The sequence below is a fragment of the Danio aesculapii genome, chromosome 19 (assembly GCF_903798145.1).
Source record: "Danio aesculapii chromosome 19, fDanAes4.1, whole genome shotgun sequence".
In the NCBI taxonomy this organism is placed as follows: domain Eukaryota; kingdom Metazoa; phylum Chordata; class Actinopteri; order Cypriniformes; family Danionidae; genus Danio; species Danio aesculapii.
In genome coordinates, this window is record NC_079453.1 from 43,928,408 (window position 1) to 43,953,476 (window position 25,069).

General features: G+C 35.6%; 1 protein-coding gene across 1 annotated transcript in view; it reads left to right on the forward strand.

Moving 5' to 3' along the window:
- The window catches only part of tinagl1 (tubulointerstitial nephritis antigen-like 1), a 63,032-nt gene that overhangs the window by 23,557 nt on the left and 14,406 nt on the right, over positions 1-25,069 (forward strand). The window contains exons 4-9 of the mRNA XM_056480060.1: positions 7,528-7,620; positions 7,716-7,830; positions 16,848-16,971; positions 18,132-18,282; positions 19,981-20,167; positions 23,255-23,300. Coding sequence (XP_056336035.1) covers positions 7,528-7,620; positions 7,716-7,830; positions 16,848-16,971; positions 18,132-18,282; positions 19,981-20,167; positions 23,255-23,300 — 716 coding nt within the window. The remainder of the gene's footprint in view (positions 1-7,527; positions 7,621-7,715; positions 7,831-16,847; positions 16,972-18,131; positions 18,283-19,980; positions 20,168-23,254; positions 23,301-25,069) is intronic.

Sequence of the window (25,069 nt, forward strand, 5' to 3'; positions counted from 1 at the left end):
CCCTGTGTTAGCGTGGGTTTCCTCCAGGTGCTCCGGTTTCCCCCACAGCCTAAAGACATGCTCTATAGGTGAAAAGTGTGTGTGTGTGTGTGTGTGTGTATGTGTGTGTGTGTGATTAAATAGTTGTTGGTTCATTCCGCTGTGGCAACCCCTCATAAATAAGGGACTAAGCCGTAGAAAAATGAATCAATGGCATTGAATGGCAAGTGATGTTGTTCATCTGAGATTTTATCTGATTTTTAAGGACCTTATTGTTTTAACAATTTTCATGATGTCCTGATAAAATAAAGGACTAAGCTGAAGGAAAAGAATAAATGAATGAATGTCCTGATATGAAAAACTATCATATTCAATAGAGTCTAAAAAAAAGCTTCCAGAATGCTCCTGCTTTGCTCCTGTCCGGCCTGTAGTGTTTTTGTTTGTATATCTGCCTCAGAGTCTGTTGTTGATGTGATATGATTTGATCTGCTAGTTAGGCTTGATGGTGTGTTTTTTTATCACACCAACCACAAGATTGGCACCTCCTGGCCCTGACCCCATTATCAGCTCTTATTTTATCAGGATCTTGTTCTCCTGCATATATGATCTGCTTCCTGCGCTGGCAGAGATTGATGAAATGCTGGCTTCTGTCCCACTCGAGCTGTTGTTCCTCTGCTTCACATTCACCTCTGTAATCCAGAGATTTCCTGAGTTCAAGCCTGGCTGGACGGGGTTTGTACTGTACGTTTGCAGTGCGTTTGTCCTAGTAAACCCACATCTCTGACATACTGACGTACACCTGCTGTAATTTCCCACTGCTCTCTGGCAGCACTCTCAGTATTGTTGTACTGTTAGACACCGTTCACAAAATACTGGAGTCTTTGTTTTTACTGGAGTTATGAGAGGAATTTGGAATATTTTTAATTTGCCAGGTATTCAAATGCATCCTGTAGCTAACCAAACCATCATATAAATGTAAAAAAAAAAAATTATTTACTATTATGAAATCAATTTACTATTATTGATACTATTGTCTGATACTACTGTTTTTGTTCAGTTGTTTTAGAAATATTTTTTCCTAATGAAAGAAAAATAAATGCAAATAAAAAAGTTTTTAAAAAAGTAAAAAAAAAATTTTTAATAAAAAAAAAATAATAATAATAAGAAATAAATAAATAATATATAAATATATATATATATATATATATATATATATATATATATATATATATATATATATATATATATATATATATATATATATATATATATATATATATAAATAAATAATTATATATAAATATATATAGTAAAATTTTATATATATAATTTTTTTTTCTAAAATTATTGCAATAAAAAAATAAACCTTGTAATAGTATACTTTTTTGGTTCTTTTTATTATTGTATTTTCACTTTTTGTTTTTCTGGCTTTTTATTTAAAGCATCTCACAGCCATCTTGCAGTATATTTTGTTATTTTACTTTAGAAATATGTATTTATAATAATAATAATGTATTTAATATAAATATATTGAAAAAACTTAGAATAGTAGTATATTATTGTTATTATTATTTTAATTATTATTATTATTATTTTAATTATTATTATTATCAATGTTATTATTAATATTATTATTCATTCATTCGTTTTCTTTTTGGCTAAGTCCCTTTATTAATCTGGGGTCCCCACAGCAGAATGAACCACCAACTTATCCAGCATATGTTTTACGCAGCGGATGCCCTTCCAGCTGCAACCCATAACTAGGAAACACCCATACACTCCCAATCACACACATACACTGCAGACAATTTATTTTACACAATTCACCTATACCACATGTGTTTGGACTGTGGGGGAAACCGGAGCACCTGGAGGGAAACACACGCCAACACGGGGAGAACATGCAAACTCCACACAGAAATGCCAACTGACCCAGCCGAGGTTCGAACTAGTGACCTTTTTGGTGTGAGGCGACAGCACTACCCACTGCGCCACCAAGCTGCCCAATGTTATCATTATTATTTAAATGATTTATTTTTAATTTTATTAATGTTATTTTAAATTGAGCCCTGTGTTTTTGTTGATTTATTTTTAAAATATTGTAATGTAACTTTATAATATTATGCATTTATTTATTATGTTAACTTTATGCTTCAATATTCAATTTTTCTTTAAAAAAAGTTATCTAAAGCTTGTAATACAAGCCATCTTCCAGCCCTTACTATTTTAGTTTAGTTTTTAAAGATTTATTGTATACATTTTAATGTATTAAACGTTTTACTTTACAACGATATACATTTATTACACTTTGTCCTTTTTAAAAAAATGTATTTATACCATGCTTTTTCCACTTAGGAATGTTTACATATTCTTACTGAAAAGCAAGACAACAGTACTGATAAAGAAAATGAGTTTTTGCTGATATAGTTTTATCAGCCTGAATCTCTTTTTGCCATGGCGTGTCTACAGGCAGGCAGGCAGGCAGTATTTGAAGCCATGCATTCAACCTTCTGTCATCTCTGAGAGATTACTATGAACTATAAACACAGAGAAGCACATAAACACATGGTCTCCATAACAGAAAGCATGTCAGACGGGAAGGCGAATTGAACAATATAGTGAAGCGTGACTAACGGGGAAACTGGGCTTCCTGCTGACAACAGGTCCCTCCACACTTCTGCACTCCTGAGACCTTTAGTATCATTCAGCCAGCGTGTGTTTGCTTACGTCTCCGTCTGAACTACTATGTGAAGGTTTAACACCGGGACTTTCAATCGGTGTCACATGACAGAAAGAAGAGCTCATGAGATGCTTCTCGTTGTCAAAACCCATTGCTACACTGATAAGGTGTTCATGATAGTTGACATGGTGTTGTTATGGGGTCACTAAGGTATTTGATTCCTTTTAGTGTGTTATTATGGTGTGGCTAATGTGTTCAGGGAGGTTCCTTCATGGAGTTGCTGCGTGGTCGCAAAGGTGATTTAGGGCTTACTCACACTATATACAGTTGCCTTGAACTGGGCCCAAGCACGCTTGTCCTCCCTCCAGTCTCCCCCGAAGGCCTGCACTCACATTGCATTCGAGCCTGAGCACGCTCACGTCATCGATGAAGCGCTGTTCAGTTTAACAGCAGAGAAGCGCTTTGGCTCAGCACAGGGGAGATTTCTTTAGTTATATTGTTTTAGTCATTTTGGATGCAGTGACACGCAGTCAAATATTTCGCCGAACAGATCAGCCACTTTTGACGCTCATAAACAATCATAAAGTCCTCGTGCTGCAGGAATTAGGAGGTTTGCTAAAGGTGCAGCTGTCGTGCAGCGAGGGGTTTGCGTCTTTAATAATCTACGATAGTTTGCGTTCATTGAATAGTAAATATGATTAATAAATCCATATGAATCAGTTCCTTAAAAGTCACGTCTCGTCTTCAGTTTCGGGCTCAGGCGCTCTTGAGCCCAAGTGAACACACACCTCTGACTCTGGCACACCTCTTCCAACTGGGCCAGGGTCGGCCAGCTGAACCCCACCTGAGCCCGATTTAGAGCACTCACACTTCTCAAATGATCCTGGAAACGGGCCTGGGCACGGTTCAGATAGCATAGTGTGAGTACGCCCTTAATTAATTAATTTTTTTGTGCTGGGCAAAGATTAATTGCATCCAAAATAAAAGTTTTGACATTATATACTGTTGAAATCAGAATTAATAGCCCTCCTTTGAATTTTTTTCTGTTTTAAATATTTACCAAATTTTTAACAGAGCAAGAAATTTTCACAGTATGTCTGATAATATTTTTTCTTCTGGAGAAAGTCTAATTTGTTTTATTTCTGCTAGAATAAAAGCAGTTTTTATTTTTTTAAACACCATTTTAAGGTTAAGATTTAAGCTATCTTTTTTCGATTGTCTACAGAACAAACCATCCTTATACAATAACTTGCCTAATTACCCTAACTTGCCTAATTAACCTAATTAACCTAGTAAAGCCTTTAAATGTCACTTTAAGCTGTATAGAAGTGTCTTGAAAAATATCTAGTCAAATATTATTTACTGTCATCATGGCAAAGATAAAATGAATCAGTTATTAGAAATGAGTTATTAAAACTAATATGATTAGACATTTTTTGAAAAAATCTTCTCTCTGTTAAAGAGAAATTGGGGAAAAAATAAACAGGGGGGCTAATAATTCAGGGGGGCTAATAATGCTGACTTCAACTGTAAGCAAACAATTTAAATGAAATATGACAAGATGCTGTGGTGCCAGAAACTTGTATTATTGTCGGCTAAGTCGAGACTCATTCACAAACGAATTGCTCCCTCCATTAGAATGAGAAGTGAAAGCAGGAGAGGGGAGGGGGGGGGGGTGTTTCAGGGCACGGATTAGATCAAATTTTCCAGGGAGGGAGGATAATACATTTCCATGCACACAAACACAGGCTATTTTGTTGGCAATGCCCATGTGGTCACATATCCATCAATGTAGAAAAGTGATGTAAAATTATTCATTCATTCATTCATTCATTCATTCATTCATTCATTTTATTTTCTGCTTAGTCCCTTTATTAATCTGCGGTCGCCATAGTGGAATGAACCGCCAACTTATCCAGCATATGTTTTACGCAGTGGATGCCATCACTGGGAAACACATACACACTCATTCACACACATACACTACGAACAATTTAGCTTTACCCAATTCACCTATAGTGCATGTTTTTGGACTTTTGGGGAAACCGGAGCACCCGGAGTAAACCCACACCAACACAGGGAGAACATGCAAACTCCACACAGAAATGCCAACTGACCCAGCTGAGACTCGAACCAGTGACCTTCTTCCTGTGAGGCGATCATGCTACCCACTGCGCCACCGTGACGCCCATGTAAAATTATAATTTTGGTACTTAAAAAAAATATTTGCATACTGACCACCGATCATAGATCTATATCTCTGGCTCCGGATGGCCAGTCCCCCACTGCATCTTGCTCCCTCATTCATTTCAAAGGAATTAATACTAATACTAATATGGCGGATCTATTGATGCATTCCTTCCAATAGACAACAATAGCGTAGGCGACATCTAATGTAACTATCTATGGCTGTATGTACTGTAAATGTATATGGAATCATATTATATGGCAGGCATAATGTAATGTGTGTGTATTTATATAGCACATTTATCGTGTATGGCCATCCACCCAAAGCGCTACACAATCATGAGGGGGGTCTCTCCACACCACCACCAGTGTGCAGCATCCACTTAAATGATGTGATGGCAGCCACAGGACGATGGCGCCAGTGCGCTCATCACACACCAGCTATGGGGGAGTGGAGAGACAGTGATAGAGCCAGTTCGGTGTATGGGGATGATTGAGAGGTCATGATCGGTAATGGTCAATGGACGGACTTTGGCCAGGACACCAGGGTTACACCCCTACTCTTTACGAGAAGTGCCATGGGGGTTTTAATGACCACAGAGAGTCAAGACCTCAGTTTAACGTCTCATCCGAAAGACACTCACTGACAGTATAGTGTCCCCTTCACTATCCTGGGGCATTAGGACTCACACAGACCACAGGTTGAGCACCCCCTGCTGGCCTCATTTACACCACTTCCAACAGCACCCTAGTTTTCCCAAGTGGTCTCCCATCCAGGTACTGACCAGGCTCAGCCCTGCTTAGCTTTAGTGAGTAACCGGTCTTGGGCTGCAGAGTGACATGGGATATGATTCATGTGTCTAATACAAATGATTCTGGACAGCTAAGTATTTTGTTTTTAGCTCTGCTCTCCTCATCACTAATGTTCTCTAGTTATGTATTATTAGCAGTGCAACTCTGCTCTTCGAATTTATTTAATCCTTGCTCCTCTTAAACCTCCTTCCTTCATACAGACTGACTAAAAATGGATATTTCAAGAGCTGCAGCCTTAAAAGGCTCACAGACATGCCTCTCTCTCTCTCTCTCTCTCTCTCTCTCTCTCTCTCTCTCTCTCTCTCTCACACACACACACACACACACATTTCACATTTCACATTTTAGGTGCTTTATTGGCATGACAAATAACTGTACATTCATATTGCCAAAGCAGTGCAGCGTCGCTGCGTACAAACAAGACAGTGCAAAAAGGGCAGTAGTGCAAACAAATATGAACATAAAATATAATACAGAAATAAATAAAATAAAAAATAGATTAATAAAAATAGATTTATGGTAGCATATTAAACAGGATAAAGGTGATGACAGTATTATAAAAAGTTATTCTCTCTCTCTCTCTCTCTCTCTCTCTCTCTCTCAGATTCAGATTCAGTTTCAAAGAGCTTTATTGGCATGACTGTATATCAAATCACAATGTCACAAATCAAAATCACAATCAAACACATTTATATATATCACTATATTATAAATATATATTGTCACAATAAACAAGTTAATTAAAAAGATTAATAAAACTATATAATAATAAATGAAAAGGACAGAGAGCTTTAATAAGGGATAAGGGGGTTCAGCCTTTTTCTCTCATATGGTGGCATGAGGACACGTACTGTGCTGTTAGGTGGAGATACTTTTCATTTTCTCCCAAAATATAATGGAGTTTCTCCATATTTGTGGCTTGCTGGAATTGTGGTAGAATTAGAGATATTTGTGTAAAGTAAGCATCTCTTATGCTCTGATATTTGCTGCAGTGAGTGAGGAAATGCAGCTCATCCTCCACAACTCCAACAGAACTCTCTCTCTCTCTCTCTCTCTCTCTCTCTCTCTCTCTCTCTCTCTCTCTCTCTCTCTCTCTCTCTCTCTCTCTCTCTCTCTCTCTCTCTCTCTCTCTCTCTCTCTCTCTCTCTCATAATCCACTCCTCTTATTTTGTGTCTCAAATACAAAAGTGCCAAAACTGCTCCTTTGTTTTGTTTTTTCTCTCCATGTCTTGGTCTTCCTAAATTTATTTTAAAACACTTATATAAGCACACTGTGTTGTTTATTATTATAAAAGTGAAAGTACAAGTTATTTCAGTGCTCAGAATCTGCACTAATGGAAGAAACAGTGAGGTTTTAAAGTCAGGGACGGTCACTTTCCATCACTCACCCAATTCACCTGTACCGCATGTCTTTGGACTTGGGAAACCGGAGCACCCAGAGGAAACCCACGCCAACATGGGGAGAACATGCGAACTCCACACAGAAATGCCAACTGACACAGCCGGGAATCGAACCAGCAACCTTCTTGCTGTGAGACGACAGTGCTAATATCTTTTTTTAAGTAAAACATTTTTAAAAAGATGTGTACTTTAGAGGCCGTTTTGGATTAGCTTTTGCTTTAAGGAATGTTAATCCTCCAGCTGAAAACAGTCCTAAATGGATTATGAGGGTGAAAATTGTTTTAACAAAGATTGTGTGGAAATTAAATATGGCAAAGTTTGTTTCAAATCAATAAAACATCATACAATATCTCCTTTTCTTCCTGAGGTTGAAGATTACTTTCTTCATCTGACAATTGTGTTTAAATGTGTGTGTGTTTTTTTTCACTTTTGCTCACTAAGAGTTTGTTTGTATTTGTGTCCTGCAGCACATGTGGTCAAAATGGACGCTGGGAATGTGAACAACATGCCTGTCTGATAGAGGACGACATGATCCAGGAAATTAACAGGAGAGACTACGGGTGAGCATTAATACAGGTGTTAAATATACTGTGTACAGTATTAGTGTAACTAGTGCACAAATTAAAGTGTTTTTTTTCTCTTTCTGTCTCTCCAGTTGGAGGGCAGCAAACTACAGTCAGTTCTGGGGGATGACACTGGATGAAGGTCTGCGGTTTCGTCTGGGCACAAAACGCCCCTCACGGACCATTATGAACATGAATGAGATGCAGGTCAGTCATTTTTATTTTTGTAATGTTTGTGTTTGCTTGTAGGATTTTGTTAATGGGTGAAATGTTAATTGGGTTGTTCATTCTGCTGTGGCGATGCCTGACTAATAAAGGGACTAAGCCGAAAATGAATAAATGAATGAATGAAATGTTAATTGATAATATTTTTAATATTAATAATAATAACTAATGGTTAAATTAATCTTGTTTAATTTTCTTGTTTTATACATCAGTACAGCAGGGAAAATAAGTCTTGAACACGTCACCGTTTTCTCAGAAAAATATTTCTAAAGGTGCCGTTGACTTGAAATTTTCTCCAGATGTTGGTAACAACCAAAGAAATCAATATATGCATGGAAAACAAATCTGATTAGTTTACAAATGAAGTTATGTGTAATAAAATGAAATGATGAAGTGAAAAAGTACTGAACACATGAAGAAAGGGAGGTGTAGAAAGGCAGTGAAAGCCCAGACAGCAGCTGAAATCTCTCAGTAGTTCTTCAGCAACCCTTTGCCCTTCATTATTGTAAATGAATATCAGCTGCTTCAGTACAACATCTACATTTTCAGGATGATGAAGATGAAACCAGGGTGGACATTTCAGCAAGACAATGATCCAAAACACAGCCAAGGAAACTCTCAAATGCTTTCAGAGAAAGAAAATCAAGCTGTAGAATGGCCTAACCAATCACCTGAACTGAATCCAATAAAAACTGCAAATAAAGCTCGGATTTGATAGATGGGCCCCACAGAATGATCAAGATTTGTACACTCTGTTGACGTCTGTGAAAAAATCACACCTGAGCAATGCATGTGACTCTCCATATGAGAGGCGTCTTTAAGCTGCCATCACCAAAAAGCCTTTTATATAAAGTATTGAACACATTTCCGCAGTTCAGTGCTTTCTCCTTGTGTCATTCTATTGTTATTACACTGAACTCACTTTTCAGGTTTTTGTTTTGTTTTATTTTTATGTTTGTATTGTTTTTGCCAAAATCTGGTTCAACAGCTCCTTTAAAAATATTATTCCCAGAAAAAAACATGACGTGTTCAATACTTATTTTCCCCACTGTACGCTGACATAGTGAGATTCACAATAGGAAAATTTGGGGTCTGTAATTGTATTTTTTTAAATATGGATACTAATATTTTAAATATTTAATTAAAAACACAGTAATAATAATGTATTTACGATTTAAAAAACTGTTCTGTCTAAACGTATTTTTAAAAATGTAATTTATTCCTGTGATGCAGTGCCACATTTTCAGCATCATTATTCCAGGCAGTTTTCAGTGTCACATGACATTTCAGAAAACTTTTGTATTTGAATATTATAATGATTGTAATAGTTATTTATAAATTATTTATTTACTTAAATATTGAATATTTTCAATGTTGGAAATCAACAACATGATCCATAACAACAGAATTAAAAAGTAAAAACAAACAGCATTTATGTCAAAATGCTTTTAAAAGTCACCGTAGATCAAAATAATGAATTAATGGTATGGAAAAAAAACAAACAATAAATTCATACTGATCCCAAACTTTTGTCACAACAGTTAGCTAAATAAAAAAAGTTAAAAGTTTAAGCTGTGTTGTTATCATTTTATACACAAAAGGATATATCTTGGACCTTTTTATAGGAAACAAGATAAAGATGTTGATTTTGAAAACAATTTGCCTTGTTTACAGTTCTTCACAGCCATTTACTAGATAAATAAATCACCATAAAATGCTTTCGATTTCCACTTGCGAAGAAAGCAAATATGAATTGTCTCAAGAGAGTTAGTCCAAAATAGCAGGCCTGAGCAGTCAGAATCCAGTCCGCAGATAATCTCTTTATTCATGTTTCTGCTTATTGACGGCTCTGCTTATCCGCTCTCACGCTCTGTGCAGTGTCTTCTGTGAAATACTGTTCGCCGTTAGGAATCATCAAAGCAGTAATAACTGAGCGGATTCGGAAATCGGCCTGTTGTTTGATCTGTGCTATGCTGTGCAGTGAATGTTTTCGTCTGGATGTGTGTTATTTGATGTGGCTCAGTGAAGCTGTCCCTGTGCAGAAACCGTGATACACACCAACACCTTACATAAGAGCTGATTTCACTATTAGAGATGGCTGGAAATGATTTGATGCTGTTGATGGGAGCAGTTCATTCATAGTAGATAGATGGACACTAGATAGTAGGGGTGTACAATATCGTATGAAAATGACATTTTGTTACATACATCAGTTTTAAAGCCACGGTTACAGTATTTTCAGTACAGCAAATCTAAACAAACCGTAACTTTGGCTTTAGATTCAATTAATTGTTAATTAACATTTTTAGAATTATAAAAAGCATCTCAGCAAATGAAATTTACATTAAGAAATAATAATAAATAATAACAATAATAAATTACCTGATTGGTAATTCTGATAATTGGCATAAAAATACATTAAATTACAATATTTAATTTGAAGTTTGGAAGAAATGTCATACCTTTATAAAATGAAATATTCTGTCTGTCTATCCATCCATCCGTCCATCCATCCATCCATCTATCTATCTATCTATCTATCTATCTATCTATCTATCTATCTATCTATCTATCTATCTATCTATCTATCTATCTATCTATCTATCTATCTATCTATCTATCTATCTATCTATCTGTCTATCTGTCTGTCTGTCTGTCTGTCTGTCTGTCTGTCTGTCTGTCGGTCTGTCTTTCTTTCTTATAATCATGAATGTAATTAATTATAGAAAATGCTGTAAAATAGCTAGCCACTTTATTTATTTTACAGTAATGTAATATTTAATTAAATAATTAATACCATAAATTGCACAGAAAACATCTAAATCTAACTGTTCAGTTACGGTTTTCTTTTAATGTCATGCTGAAATTAGACAAAATGTGCTGTGGAGTTTTATTCATGATTGATTTTTTTAAATTAAGTTTTTTAAAAATGATTTAAAAATAATTTATTATCTTAAATATTTTGGATGTTCAATGTTGGAAATCAACAATATAATGCATAACTACACCAGCTAGACTCTGCTTTGTTATACATGCTGTCTTGAGCATTTTCAGGAAGTGTCACCAAAATCTGACTATTTTTACTTTGAAAAAAAATGACAGAGTAAACTGTCATAATGAAAACAGGAGAAAGCCATTTGACAATCTTGTTCATAAACAATGGTCATCTTGATGACAACTAGGTTTTGCAGTTTGTACTAATTGTTTTGAGAAATGCATCAACTGTTGTGCAAATGTAAATAGTGTTGTGAGAAATGCACCAAAACCACTGAGAAAAACTGTAATAACAGAAGCTTAACAGTTTAGTTCATTTGCTTTTTGTTTCAACATAGAACAATCTTATCCAATAATATTATATGCAGACAGGTAAATTGCACACAGGACATCTAAATCTAACTGTTCAGTTATGTTTCTCCTTTAATTTGATGCTGAAATTAGACAAAATGTGCTGTAAAGTTTTATTCACGATTGATTTTTGAAATTAAGAATGAATTTTTGAAAAAGATTTTAAAATTATTTATTATTTTAAATATTTAGGATATTCAATGTTGGAAATCAACAATATAATGCATAACTACACCGTTAAAAAAGCAGCATTTATGTGAAAATGCTTTTAAAAGTCACTGTAGATCAATATTATGAATTAGTACTGACGAAAAAAACAAACAATAAATTTATACTGATCTCGAACTTTACCATTTTTTAACAATTAGTAAAATAGCTAGCCTCTTTATTTATTATACATTACTGTAATATTCATTCATTCATTTTCTTTTCAGCTTAGTCCCTTTAATAATCTGGGGTCGCCACAGCGGAATGAACCGCCAACTTATCCAGCATTTGTTTTATGCAGCGGATGCCCTTCCAGCAGCAACCCATCACTGGGAAACACATACACACTTATTCACACACACATACACTACGGACAATTTAGCCTACCCAATTCACCTGTACCGCATGTCTTTGGGCTGTGGGGGAAACCGGAGCACCCGGAGGAAACCCACACGAATGCAAGAAGAACATGCAAACTCCACACAGAAACGCCAACTGACCCAGCCGAGGCTTGAACCAGCGACCTTCTTGCTGTGAGGCGACAGCGCTACCTGCTGCGCCACTGCGTCACCCCTACTGTAATATTAAATTCAAAATAATAATAAAAGAGGCTTAACTGTTGAAGAATTTAAATTTATTTGTCATTATTATATTATTATATTAAGTTCATCAAAACTAGATGACTCAAATAAAGTTATACACATGCATTTGTTCATATAGTTCAATACTGTACTGTAATTGTCCACACTGAACCAACAATCCACACACCGAAAATGCTTTTTACAGCTACATCTACACCATTACACCATTACACACTTACTAGATATGAACCCTTATCCTTATCTTTGTCCCCTTCCTCTTTTCCTCTTCCCCTCCATCCCACATCCTCCAACACGTCTCCACCTGTCTCTAAAACCAATCCTAAAGCCTCAATCTACTTAAAACCCACTTTGCACGCACACTAACGAGTGCACTCAGCTCTGCTCACACACTCTTAACTTTTTCTCTTGGCTCAGCATGAGTTCTTAGGTCAAGTGTTGCTGCGAGCCGTGGCCCTTTAGGGGCCCTTTAACCATCACAATTTACCACTGCATCACCGCTCAACTTGACAAGCACCTGCATTCCAGCGGCTCATATCTGTTAGTTGTCAGGGAGAGAATCATGACGGTTTCACAGGCTGGAATGTAGGAGGACGGAGACCAGCAGCTGTGCTTTACCAAAGACGGAGAACGTGCTAATGCATTCCTCATTCACAGCGCAGGACAGCAAAATATGACAGAAACGAGTCCAGAGAGAGATATAGGGATGTGTAGGACAAGCATGAGGTTAAGTTAGGGTTATATGTTCACATCTGGTCAGTTTTAGATCATTAGGGGATCTGTAATTACAGGTGACGAGATTTATGAGCAGGAAGACAACTTTTTGAATGCTTTTTTAAACATCAATATGCATTAGATCTGATGAATGCATGAAGGTATGAATTTATACATCATCATCTCAATGCCATGTGATCATAAATGCACTCAGAAGATGCATTTGAGCATTTCAGCTGGCCAGTTTTAGATCGTTAGAGGACAGGTAATTACAGGTGAAGAGATTTGTGAGCAGGGAGACAACTTTTTGAATGCTTTTTTAAACATCAATATGCATTAGATCTGATGAATGCATGAAGTTATGAATTTATACATCATCATCTCAATGCCATGTGATCATAAATGCACTCAGAAGATGCATTTGAGCATTTCAGCTGGCCAGTTTTAGATCATTAGAGGACAGGTAATTACAGGTGAAGAGATTTGTGAGCAGGGAGACAACTTTTTGAATGCTTTTTTAAACATCAATATGCATTAGATCTGATGAATGCATGAAGTTATGAATTTATACATCATCATCTCAATGCCATGTGATCATAAATGCACTCAGAAGATGCATTTGAGCATTTCAGCTGGCCAGTTTTAGATCATTAGAGGACAGGTAATTACAGGTGAAGAGATTTGTGAGCAGGGAGACAACTTTTTGAATGCTTTTTTAAACATCAATATGCATTAGATCTGATGAATGCATGAAGTTATGAATTTATACATCATCATCTCAATGCCATGTGATCATAAATGCACTCAGAAGATGCATTTGAGCATTTCAGCTGGCCAGTTTTAGATCATTAGAGGACAGGTAATTACAGGTGAAGAGATTTGTGAGCAGGGAGACAACTTTTTGAATGCTTTTTTAAACATCAATATGCATTAGATCTGATGAATGCATGAAGTTATGAATTTATACATCATCATCTCAATGCCATGTGATCATAAATGCACTCAGAAGATGCATTTGAGCATTTCAGCTGGCCAGTTTTAGATCGTTAGAGGACGGGTAATTACAGGTGAAGAGATTTGTGAGCAGGGAGACAACTTTTTGGATGCTTTTTTAAACATCAGTATACATTAGGTCAAATGAATGCATCAAGTTGTGAATTTAAAGATCATCATCTCAATGTAATATGAGCATAAATGGGCTCAGAAGATGCACTTGAGGTGCTAGTTCATTACCAATTATTTTTCATTTTTAAAGGAGACCAATGTTATGACCTCTAGGGGTTAAGTCGTAACAGAAATTGGTTGAGTGAGAAAATATGAATGAAATTAAACGATCGTATAAAGAATTTGTCAATTTAAGGTTATTCCACACTGAATCTGAATTTTTCTGCCATTAAAAAATGAAAAAATTAATTTGACCTCACATTGTTTTAATCGTATTGACACACTCCCTCTGAAACTTTCATCTGTCATAAAACAATTTAAATCAGGTTTGATTTTTTCTGTTTACATTTCTGTATACGAAAACGCATTTTGAGTGGTGTTTTCATAGTTCAGAGCCACCGTACACATGGTATGAATGCCGTCACCTGAGCCTTCAGCACAGATAAGTTTATGACAAACATGGTGCATAATATAAAGTCAGAATGTGGCAGACAGTTGAGAACCCCTATGCTGGATTCAGTTATTAGCCCATCTCTCCTCTCCTGCTGTTTGGAGTGTGTGTGTGTTTTAATTATTAATCATAATAATTAAAACACACCTTTAATTAAATAACTAAATTACCTTAAATACAAAATATAATAAAATAAATTACAATTTACTTACCTAACTCCGGCGACGTGGTGGCACATTGGGTAGCAATTGCATTGCCTCACAGCAAGAAGGTTGCTGGTTCGAGCCTTGGCTGGGTCAGTTCCTCCGGGTGCTCCGGTTTCCCCCACTGTCCAAAGACATGCGGTACAGGTGAATTGGGTAGGCTAAATCGTCCGTAGTGTATGTGTGTGTGAATAAGTGTGTATGTGTTTCCCTGTGATGGGTTGCAGCTTGAAGGGCATCCGTTGCGTAAAACAAATGCTGGATTAGTTGGCGGTTCATTCCGCTGTGGCGACCCCGGATTGATGGGGGGACTAAGCCGAAAAGAAAATAAATGAATGAATCACTGAGGAAATATAGCTACTATTTACAGTACTGGATTTAAACTAACTGTGTTAAATTTGTCTTTGTAAGCATGTGTTAGAACTAACCCTCTGTCTGTTACAACTTGCCCCACGGGTGGGGTAAATAGTAACATTTTTACTCCTGGCACTTTTGGCAATACTGCACAGAAATCATGGGTCTGGCGATCACACTTTCAGTACTCATTTGTAGGAGAGGCTTCTGTGTTGTTGGTAAAAAAAATATGGTTTGTCTAACCCCATTACTTTGTTCATTATTTGGCCAAAACCAAAAAGTGTTACTTTGTGCCCCGCTCTCCCCTACTTCCCTTAAAGTGACAAAAACTAGGAACATATAATATATACAAGTTTTTCAAAACGTATAATTCAGTGTCAGAAATCCTAATTAAGGTCTTTAAACAGGCCGTGGTCAATAACAGGGAAATCTCAGGACAGTAACAGATAACAACAAATACAACAACTAGCAATCAAACAAACAACGCACAGCGCAGAATAATATGACTATAGCGAACAATGGCACAAAGTTGCATCTGAGTTATCATGGCCACGCTCATCTAGAACAAAAAAGAAAAAGAAAAAAAATACCACAGAGATCTTAATGATCCAAAAAACTAGAGGTAATAACACATACTGTACTATGCAAAAATCACTTTTATTAGGGGTTTAAACAACGTTGTCTGGCTCTTGTGCATGATTATAGCTGACCTCTAATTGTAAAAATTAATTAACTTATTTATTTTTTATAATCTCACTTTATAAAAATTGCAGACACGCATGGATTGACATTCTCCCTTTGTTTTTCCACAAAGATAAGTGTTAATCATGTTTTGAATCTGCCGCTATGCTGACACATAGGCATTTGTAGCTCCACCTTGTTATATAAAGAGCACAATCTCGCTTGAATTTAAAGCGACAGTCACCAAAACGGTGACAATTTTGTCAAAGTCTAACAGGGGCAGTTTAAAGAGTTACAAAACATTATTTGTGTGGTATTTTGAGCTGAAACTTCACACACAAACACTAATCAGAGGGACAGGGACATCAGAGACTCATTTTACATCTTGTAAAAAGTTGGCATTTCTGTGTGGAGTTTGCATGTTCTCCTCGTGTTGGCGTTGGTTTCCTCTGAATGCTCCGATTTCCCCCACAATCCAAACACAAGCGCTATAGGTGAATTGGGTAATACGAAAATTGGCCGTAGTGTATGAGTGTGTGTGTGAATGGGGTGTTTCCCAGTATTGGGTTGCGGCTGGAAGGGCATCCGCTGCTTAAAAACATATGCCGAAATAGTTGGTGGTTCATTCCACTGTGTTACGACCCCTGATAAAAAAGGGACTAAGCCGAAGGAAAATGAATGAATGATCCTTCAGCAATCATTATAATATGCATATGCTTAAAATTATTATTCAATATTATTTTGTGTTATTAATAATTTTTTTACCTCTGCATATTTAAATGATTTCTGAAGGATCATGTCACAGGAATGACTGAAATAATGCTAATAATTATATTAATTGAAATAGTATCTCAGCTCACCACTTTAATTTAAGTGACCTGAAACAGATATTAATACCAGCTGTAAAATAGTATGATTGTTTTTTTAATAGGAGATTACTAGGATATTTACTTTGCAGAGAGGAGGGTAAAAAACACTCAAGACGTCTGGATTTTCCACTGAAATAATTTTGAAAAAAATCACTGTTATATAACTACACTACAGTGTTTTATTCTTGCCAACCTTGGACTTTGTATAGCCTCATCAATTCACTGACGGGGAAAATGCAAAAACAGGAATAATTGCATTATGGCACCAGAATCACTCATAATCACCATGAATGCATGTATGGAAATTTCTATTCTGTGTTATTCTTGTCGCCTTTGCCAAATAGTACCATTACGCTACTAAAAGACATTTCCTGTGAAGAAAAACATTCAGTTTTACTTTATTTTTTTACAGATGAATATGAATGGAAATGATCATCTGCCAAGTTACTTCAACGCAGTGGACAAATGGCCGGGGAAAATTCATGAGCCCTTGGACCAGGGGAACTGCAATGCATCATGGGCTTTCTCAACAGCAGGTGAGACAGAGAAAACACAACACAGACAACCAGTAATACATTGCCTGACAAAAGTCTTGTCGTCGATCCCAGTTGTAAGAGCAGCAAATAATAACTTGACTTCTAGTTGATCATTTGTAAAAGTGTCAGAAGGTCGATTTTTGAGATGAATCATCTGTTGAACTGCATAACCACAAATACTGCAGAAGACCTACTGGAACCCACATAGACCCAAGATTCTCATAGAAATCAGTCAAGTTTGGTGAAGAAAAAAAAATCATGGTTTGGGGTTACATTCATTATGGGGGTGTGCAAGAGATCTGCAGAGTGGCTGACAACATCAACAGCCTGAGGTATCAAGACATTTGCTGCCCATTACATTACAAATCACAGGAGAGGGCAAATTCTTCAGCAGGATAGCGCTCCTCATACTTCAGCCTCCACATCAAAGTTCCTGAAAGCAAAGAAGGTCAAGGTGCTCCAGGATTGGCCAGCCCAGTCACCAGAGATGAAGATTATTGAGCATGTCTGGGGTAAGATGGAGAAGGCATTGAAGATGAATCCAAAGAATCTTGATGAACTCTGGGATCCTGCAAGAAACCTTTCTTTGCCATTCCAGATGACTTTATTAATAAGTGATTTGAGTCATTGCAGAGATGTATGGATGCAGTCCTCTAAGCTGATGGGAGTCATAGACAATATTCATTCTTTTTCCACTGCACTATGACTTTATATTCTATACTGTACATTATTTATGTTAAGTGACAAGACTTTTGTCTAGGCAAAGTCAGACCTTACTCTCCTAATTAAATCATTAAAAATCAAGGCATGATCATATTTCATTTTGGTAAAATAAGCATAATCTAGAGGCCTTTGCTTTTCATATAAGCCATTTCTGATAGCAAATGATCGGCTAGAAATCTAATTATTATTTGTTGTTCCTAAAACTTGGATAGGCGACAAGACTTTTGTGTAGTGTTGTCAAAAGACTTGAAATTTCGTTATGTATCAGTACTGGAGTATTGCTAAAACAGTTCACCGGAAGTGCTTAAACTGGGTTCCTGAAAATTAAAAGTCATTCTGAATATACCCTATTTTATTAATAGCAGTTTATTAATGTAGCAGCAGTATTAATCATTAGTGCTGTTGCTCTGATGTGAACCCTTGTGATTCACTGCTAGCTGTGGCATCAGACCGGATCTCCATTCAGTCCATGGGTCACATGACGCCTCAGCTCTCGCCCCAGAATCTGATCTCCTGCGACACTCGGCATCAGGAAGGTTGCGCTGGTGGACGTATCGATGGGGCCTGGTGGTTCATGCGGCGCAGAGGGTAATTTACTGCATGCTTAACACACTACCACAAAATTAAGAGCTAATCTATGTGATGCACATTTAATACATAATATTTAAAACTTATCACATCATTTTTTTTAAATCAGAACATCTATTCTAATAATTAGACAACAACAACATCAACGTCACAGTTTCCACAAGTGTTATCAACAGTAATAATTATATCAATGAACAAATCTGCAGCAAATTAGATTAGATGATTTCTGAAGGGTCATGCAACTGAAAACTAGAGGAATAATTCTGAGGATTTTGCATTTCATCATGGGAATAAATTCGGTTTAAAAATTCTATTTAATTAGAAGAAATTCTATTAAATATGAAAGAAATTCTGTTAATAAATTCTATTAAAAATGGAAGAAATTCTGTTAATAAATTTTATAAAAAAATGGAAGAAATTATATTAATAAATTCAATTTAAAAATGGGAGAAATTGTATTAAAAATGGAAGAAATTCTATTAAAAATGAAAGAAATTCTGTTAAAAAATGGAAGAAATTCTATTTAAAAAATGGAAGAAATTATTAAAAAATTTAAGGAATTTTAATGTAAAATGAAAGAAATTCTATTTAAAAAATGAAAGAAATTCTATTTAAAAATGGAAGAAATCCTATAAAATGGAATAATTTCTATTAAAAATGGAAGAAATTCTATTTAAAAATGGAAGAAATTCTATTAAAAAATTGAAGAAATTCTATTAAAAATGGAAGAAGTAAAAAAGCTGAAGAAATTCTATTAAAAACGGAATAAATTCTATTTAGAAATGGAAGAAATTCTATAAAAAAATGGAAGAAATTTTATTAAAGAATGGAGGAAATTCTATTAAAAATGGAAGAAATCCTATTAAAAATGGAAGAAATTCTGTTAATAAATTTTATAAAAAAATGGAAGAAATTATATTAATAAATTCAATTTTAAAAATGGGAGAAATTGTATTAAAAATGAAAGAAATTCTGTTAAAAAATGGAAGAAATTCTATTTAAAAAATGGAAGAAATAAAAAAGCTAAAGAAATTCTATTAAAAATGAAAGAAATTCTGTTAAAAAATGGAAGAAATTCTATTTAAAAAATGGAAGAAATTATTTAAAAATTTAAGGAATTTTAATGTAAAATGAAAGAAATTCTATTTAAAAATGATAGAAATTCTATTTAAAAATGGAAGAAATCCTATTAAAAATGTAATAAATTCTATTTAAAAATGATAGAAATTCTATTAAAAATGGAAGAAATTCTATTAAAAATGGAAGAAGTTAAAAAGCTGAAGAAATTCTATTAAAAACGGAATAAATTCTATTTAGAAATGGAAGAAATTCTATAAAAAATGGAAGAAATTTTATTAAAGAATGGAGGAAATTCTATTAAAAATGGGAGAAACTATTTTTTTTAAAGAAACCCTAAATTTTTGTTATTATTTTCTGAATGAATGAATGAATGAATAAATGAATGAATATGCAGATTTTTAAAAAAGTTTTGGGATGACAGTCTTTTGATAAATTGAAAAACTAATAAATTGTTTACACCAATTACCCATTCCTGAATATACTAATTTATATTAATTTATATCACAATTACAACTTTCCATAAGATTGTATCATCCAAACTGACATACCGTAATTACACAATCGGAATATGATCCCAAACATCATATATAATGTCTTTTGCTTTTTTTTTTCTTCCAGGGTAGTTACACAGGACTGTTACCCCTTTTCTCCACCCGAGCAAAGCGCAGTTGAAGTGGCTCGCTGTATGATGCAGAGCCGAGCGGTGGGCCGAGGAAAGAGACAAGCCACAGCACACTGTCCCAACAGCCACAGCTACCACAATGACATCTATCAGTCCACTCCTCCATACAGACTGTCCACTAACGTACGTCCAACATCATTCAGACTGCTTTTCCAGACACTTCACCACGTTTATAGAGTACATCAGGCATCCCGTATGTCTCAACATGTTAGAATTATACTCTCTATTAAACACACAGTCATCTGCCTGCGTAACCAAGCATCAGTGATTTACTGTTTTTTCCTTCACACCCAGCATCTGTGTGCATTTTTGCTCGCGATTTCTTCATCCGTCAAAACCCTTCAGCTCAAAGCCAAAGGGAGGAATAATTCTCAGCTGTCTGGAGAGGCTTTACATTAGTAGTTATGTCATGGTGAATGTATTTTCTCTAATACCATGCATTTGTCACATATTATAGATAGTTTATGTTATATACATGTCTCCAGGCATGTTTTTGATTCTATATCATTCATGGAATATTTGAGGAAATGTTTTATATCACTTTTATAATATTAATTATTATTTATTACCTTAATAGTATTATATATATTTATATAAACATAAAAAATGTTAATAATAAGAAAAAAATATTATTTATAATGTTTATACAACAGTTCTGTCTGGTTCTCGAATCTGATTGGCTGATAGCAGTGCGATATTCTGCAAATCAGCACTCATACAGCCTCTTCACCCTTCTGTATTACTCCGCCCACATGGAGTGACAGCAGATCAATAAACTCACTACAGTTTGACAAATATTACAGCTGTTGGACAACATAATGTACTTTTGAGGCTTTTTTAGGTGAGAATGTAGGGCAAGGCAAGGCAAGTTTATTTATATAGCACATTTCATTCACAATGGTAATTCAAAGTGCTTTACATAAACAGGAATTAAAGAGACAATTAGAGGAAAATAAAAACAAATAATAAAAATGATCAATAAAAACAGATAAAATGTGTTAAAACAGGTTATAAAAGAATGAAAAGGAAGAGAAAAACATAATAGTGCGATCTGTCGGACGTAGCACAGTGCTCATTCAGTAAAGGCACAGCTAAACAGATCTGTTTCAATCTTGATTTGAATGTGCCTAATGTTGGAGCACATCTGATCATTTCTGGAAGCTGATTCCAGCAGCGGGGGGAGCAGTAGCTGAAAGCCGATTCACCCTACTTTGACTGAACTCTTGGAATTTCTAGATTATATGATCCTAAAGATCTGAGTGATCTGTTAGGTTTGTATTCAGTGAGCATATTGTGGTCCTAGGCCATTTAGTGATTTATAGACAAGTAATAATACGTTAAAATCTATTCTGAATGTAACTGGGAGACAGTGTAAAGACCTGAAGACAGGGGTGATGTGCAACTGTCTGACTGTCTTTTTGGGAAGGCCCGTGAGGAGGCCGTTACAGTAATCCACCCTGCTGCTGATAAAAGCATGAACAAACATGAACAAGCATGAACATGAGCCACTAAATTTGTGGCAGCATGTGATGACGTGAGGTGCTAGATTAGAATTACTTGTCACCGATGCAGAGAAACTCTTTTTTTCCTGGGCGTAAGTTGCACGATACGTTAACATTCTTGCCTTTTTACCTCAACAAGGGAAAAGTAGTGCTTATATTTACAATTTGCAAACGCTACCTTTGAACTTGTTGGATTTGCCATCGTTCTGACTCTTGGTCGTTGGAATGTAGTTGTTTAGATTGCAACTATGCAGTTTATTTATAAGGATAGTGGCTATTTTAAGTATTTATAATTTTGAAGACTGGCGGCCATTAGACTGTCATTGAGCAGAGCAAATACGGTTGACATTCCGCCACAAGATGGCGACAGAGACCGAAAAACTCAGTAGAAATTTCAAATTACAGCTGTTCAAACCATTATAAAACAGGTAAATGACACTCTAAGTGACACTGCTAAGTAATCTGGTATTGTTTGCTTTGGCTTTTTAGGGGTTATAATTAAGATATTGTGATATCCCAATTGCAACAGAGAAATACTGGGAAATCTCTGTAGACTGATGGCATTTTATGTCGTTCAGCCTTATAATTTTAAAATGTGAGCTAAATCACCAGTTTTGTCAGCACTTTAGACATTACGCTAGAGCAGGGGTGTCCAAACTCAGTCCTGGAGGGCCGGTGTCCTGCTGAGTTTAGCTCCAACTTGCTTCAACACACCTGCCTGGAACTTTCTAGTACATCTAGTAAGAGCTGGATTAGCTGCTTCAGGTGTGTTTGATTAGGGTTGGAGCTAAAATATGCAGGACACCGGCCCTCCAGGACCAAGTTTGGACATCCCTGCGCTAGAGAATCATTCAAATACTAGCTCTAAAGTGACGTTGCTGAAGTAGCAACGGCTTCTGCTGTTCAGACCTTCAGCTGCAGATGTGAAGGAATGGTGGAAGAAAGTAGTTCCTCATACAAAAGGGTTTTTGAGACCCTCCGTGTTAGATTTTCTTTTTATTATATACACGATTATGCCGTCGATCTGTTGTGTAAGCACAATATCAAGTAGCAGTGCAATAACGCACGCCTCTCACCAGTGCCGATATACAGCCATATCGCACTGCTACTCATGTGATATTGCTCATATATATTGTTGTACAACCTTATTTATTAGATTTTTAAAATATCAAAACACATTCACTTTCACATTTATTTTGTCCAACAAACACTTACATATGGAGACCCGGAAGGGACGTGATGGTGGGGAAAAAAATGGGTGGAAGAAAAAATATATATAAGAAAATATATATATTTTTAAGTTTTTGCATTCCCTTGCAATGATGTTTTGCGTTCCCTCGCAAAACTGTTTTTCCACAAACACTTCCTGTTCACTTCATACATGTCAACCCTCCCGTTTTTGCTGGGATTCTCCTGTATTTTACCATTCTCTATCATCCTATCATTAAGTATTTTCCCTTATTTCTCATGTATTTTTAATCTTGAAAGCACGCTGAAATGAATATAAAAATGTCTGCACTTACTCTCTTTCCATTAAAGCTGTGCGTCGATCACCGCCTTTCAGATCGTACAGAAGCTGATCTGGGATCAGTTTATCATACGGAGCGTGTTCCGTATACATGCATTCGCTAATTCAGAGGTTGCATATGAAGGGCGATGATCGACTCATAACTCTCTTGACATGTTGTTTTTGTTTTTCCACTTGCAGGAGAACGAGATTATGAAAGAGATTATGGATAATGGCCCTGTGCAAGGTATGGATTTCTCTCGATGTGTGTGTGTATGTCTGTGTTTTATGAGCCAGAGGATAAGAATAGTCAAAAGCACATGGCTAATGATGGTTAACTGAGTCAGCAAGCAATCAGTCTGTCACATTAGTCACCATGGATACTGTAGACGCCCATACAAAGCAATTAGTTTACACAAAAGCCCTAAACTCATCATATATTATACAGTACGTTCTTGAGAAGTCCCCTAGAGTAATATGATGAGGGTGTGTTGTTCAGAGTTGCTCCGTGATCCCGTTCTGTTGTATTGTTTCAGGAGGGAATCCTGGATTTACGCCAGATTTCACTTCTAATCTTTGCAAAAATTCTGCCTAACCTCTGGGTTATATTGAGAAACAGCAGATGAAAAGATAGTCTTCGTGTGCGTGAGTGTGTGTGTGTTCATTAAGCTCTGTTTGTGCTGAGAATCTCCTTGTAATGTCTGGAAAAACCCAGTGTAAAGCTTAAAGTATACTTTAGTTTATATGGGTGTGTGTACAGTAGTGATGTTTCAATATCCCAATGACAAGCCATAGATAGAAACCAGTAGTTTTTTTTTTGAATAACATTTTAATGCTTTACTTGCACAGATATACAGGGTGGGCCATTTATATGCATACACCTTAATAAACTTATTGTGAATTTCACAAGAAAACAATGGTGTGCTTGGTTTTAAGCGTAACTTTGTTCTTTCATGTGTTATTTACAAGCCCCCTCACGTATACTAATGTGCCACAAACAGGATGTAATATCACCAACCATTCCCATTTTATTAAGGTGTATCCATATGAATGGCCAACCCTGTACAGTTGAAGTCAGAATTATTAGCCCCCCTGAATTATTAGCCCCCGTTTGTTTTTCCCCCATTTTCTGTTTAAGGAAAAGAAGATTTTTTTAACACATTTCTAAACATAATAGTTTTAATAACTCATTTCTAATAACTGATTTATTTTATCTTTGCCATGATGACAGTAAATAATATTTGACTAGATATTTTTCAAGACACTTCTATACACCTTGAAGTGACATTTAAAGGCTTAACTAGGTTAATAAGGTTAACTAGGCAGGTTAGGGTAATTAGGCAAGTTATTGTATAAAGATGGTTTGTTCTGTAGACTATCGAAAAAATATATAGCTTGAAGAGGCTAATAATTTTGACCTTAAAATGGATTTTAAAAAATTAAAAACTACTTTTATTCTAGCCGAAATAAAACAAATAAGACTTTCTCCAGAAGAAAAAATATTATCAGACATACTGTGAACATTTCCTTGCTCTGTTAAACATCATTTGGGAAATATTTAAAAAAGAAAAAAGTTCAAAGGAGGGCTAAAAATTCTGACTTTAACTCTTTGTAAAAATAGTTGTTAGTAGTCTCCTACTGTAATTAAACTAGCATGTCCAATTAATACTATAGCACATATTTAATATTTAAAATAATGTATACTTCACATTTAGTGATATTTAGTCATTTAATTAAATTTGAAGTATTATACGTTCTTATTATATGTTTTGACCAGCGGGTGTCACCAGAGAGCTGTTTTAATTGCTTCGAAATGGTGAATCGCTCAGTGAAGCAATTGGTTCAGTTGATTTCAAGCTTATTATTATTCTTTAATAATATATCATATATTGTTTAGTAATATATCACATATACAGTGTTGGGGGTAACGCATTACAAGTAACTTGTTACTTGTTACAAGTACAACTTTTTAGATTAATTAATACACATAAAAAAAAAAAATGCTGAATTAAAATG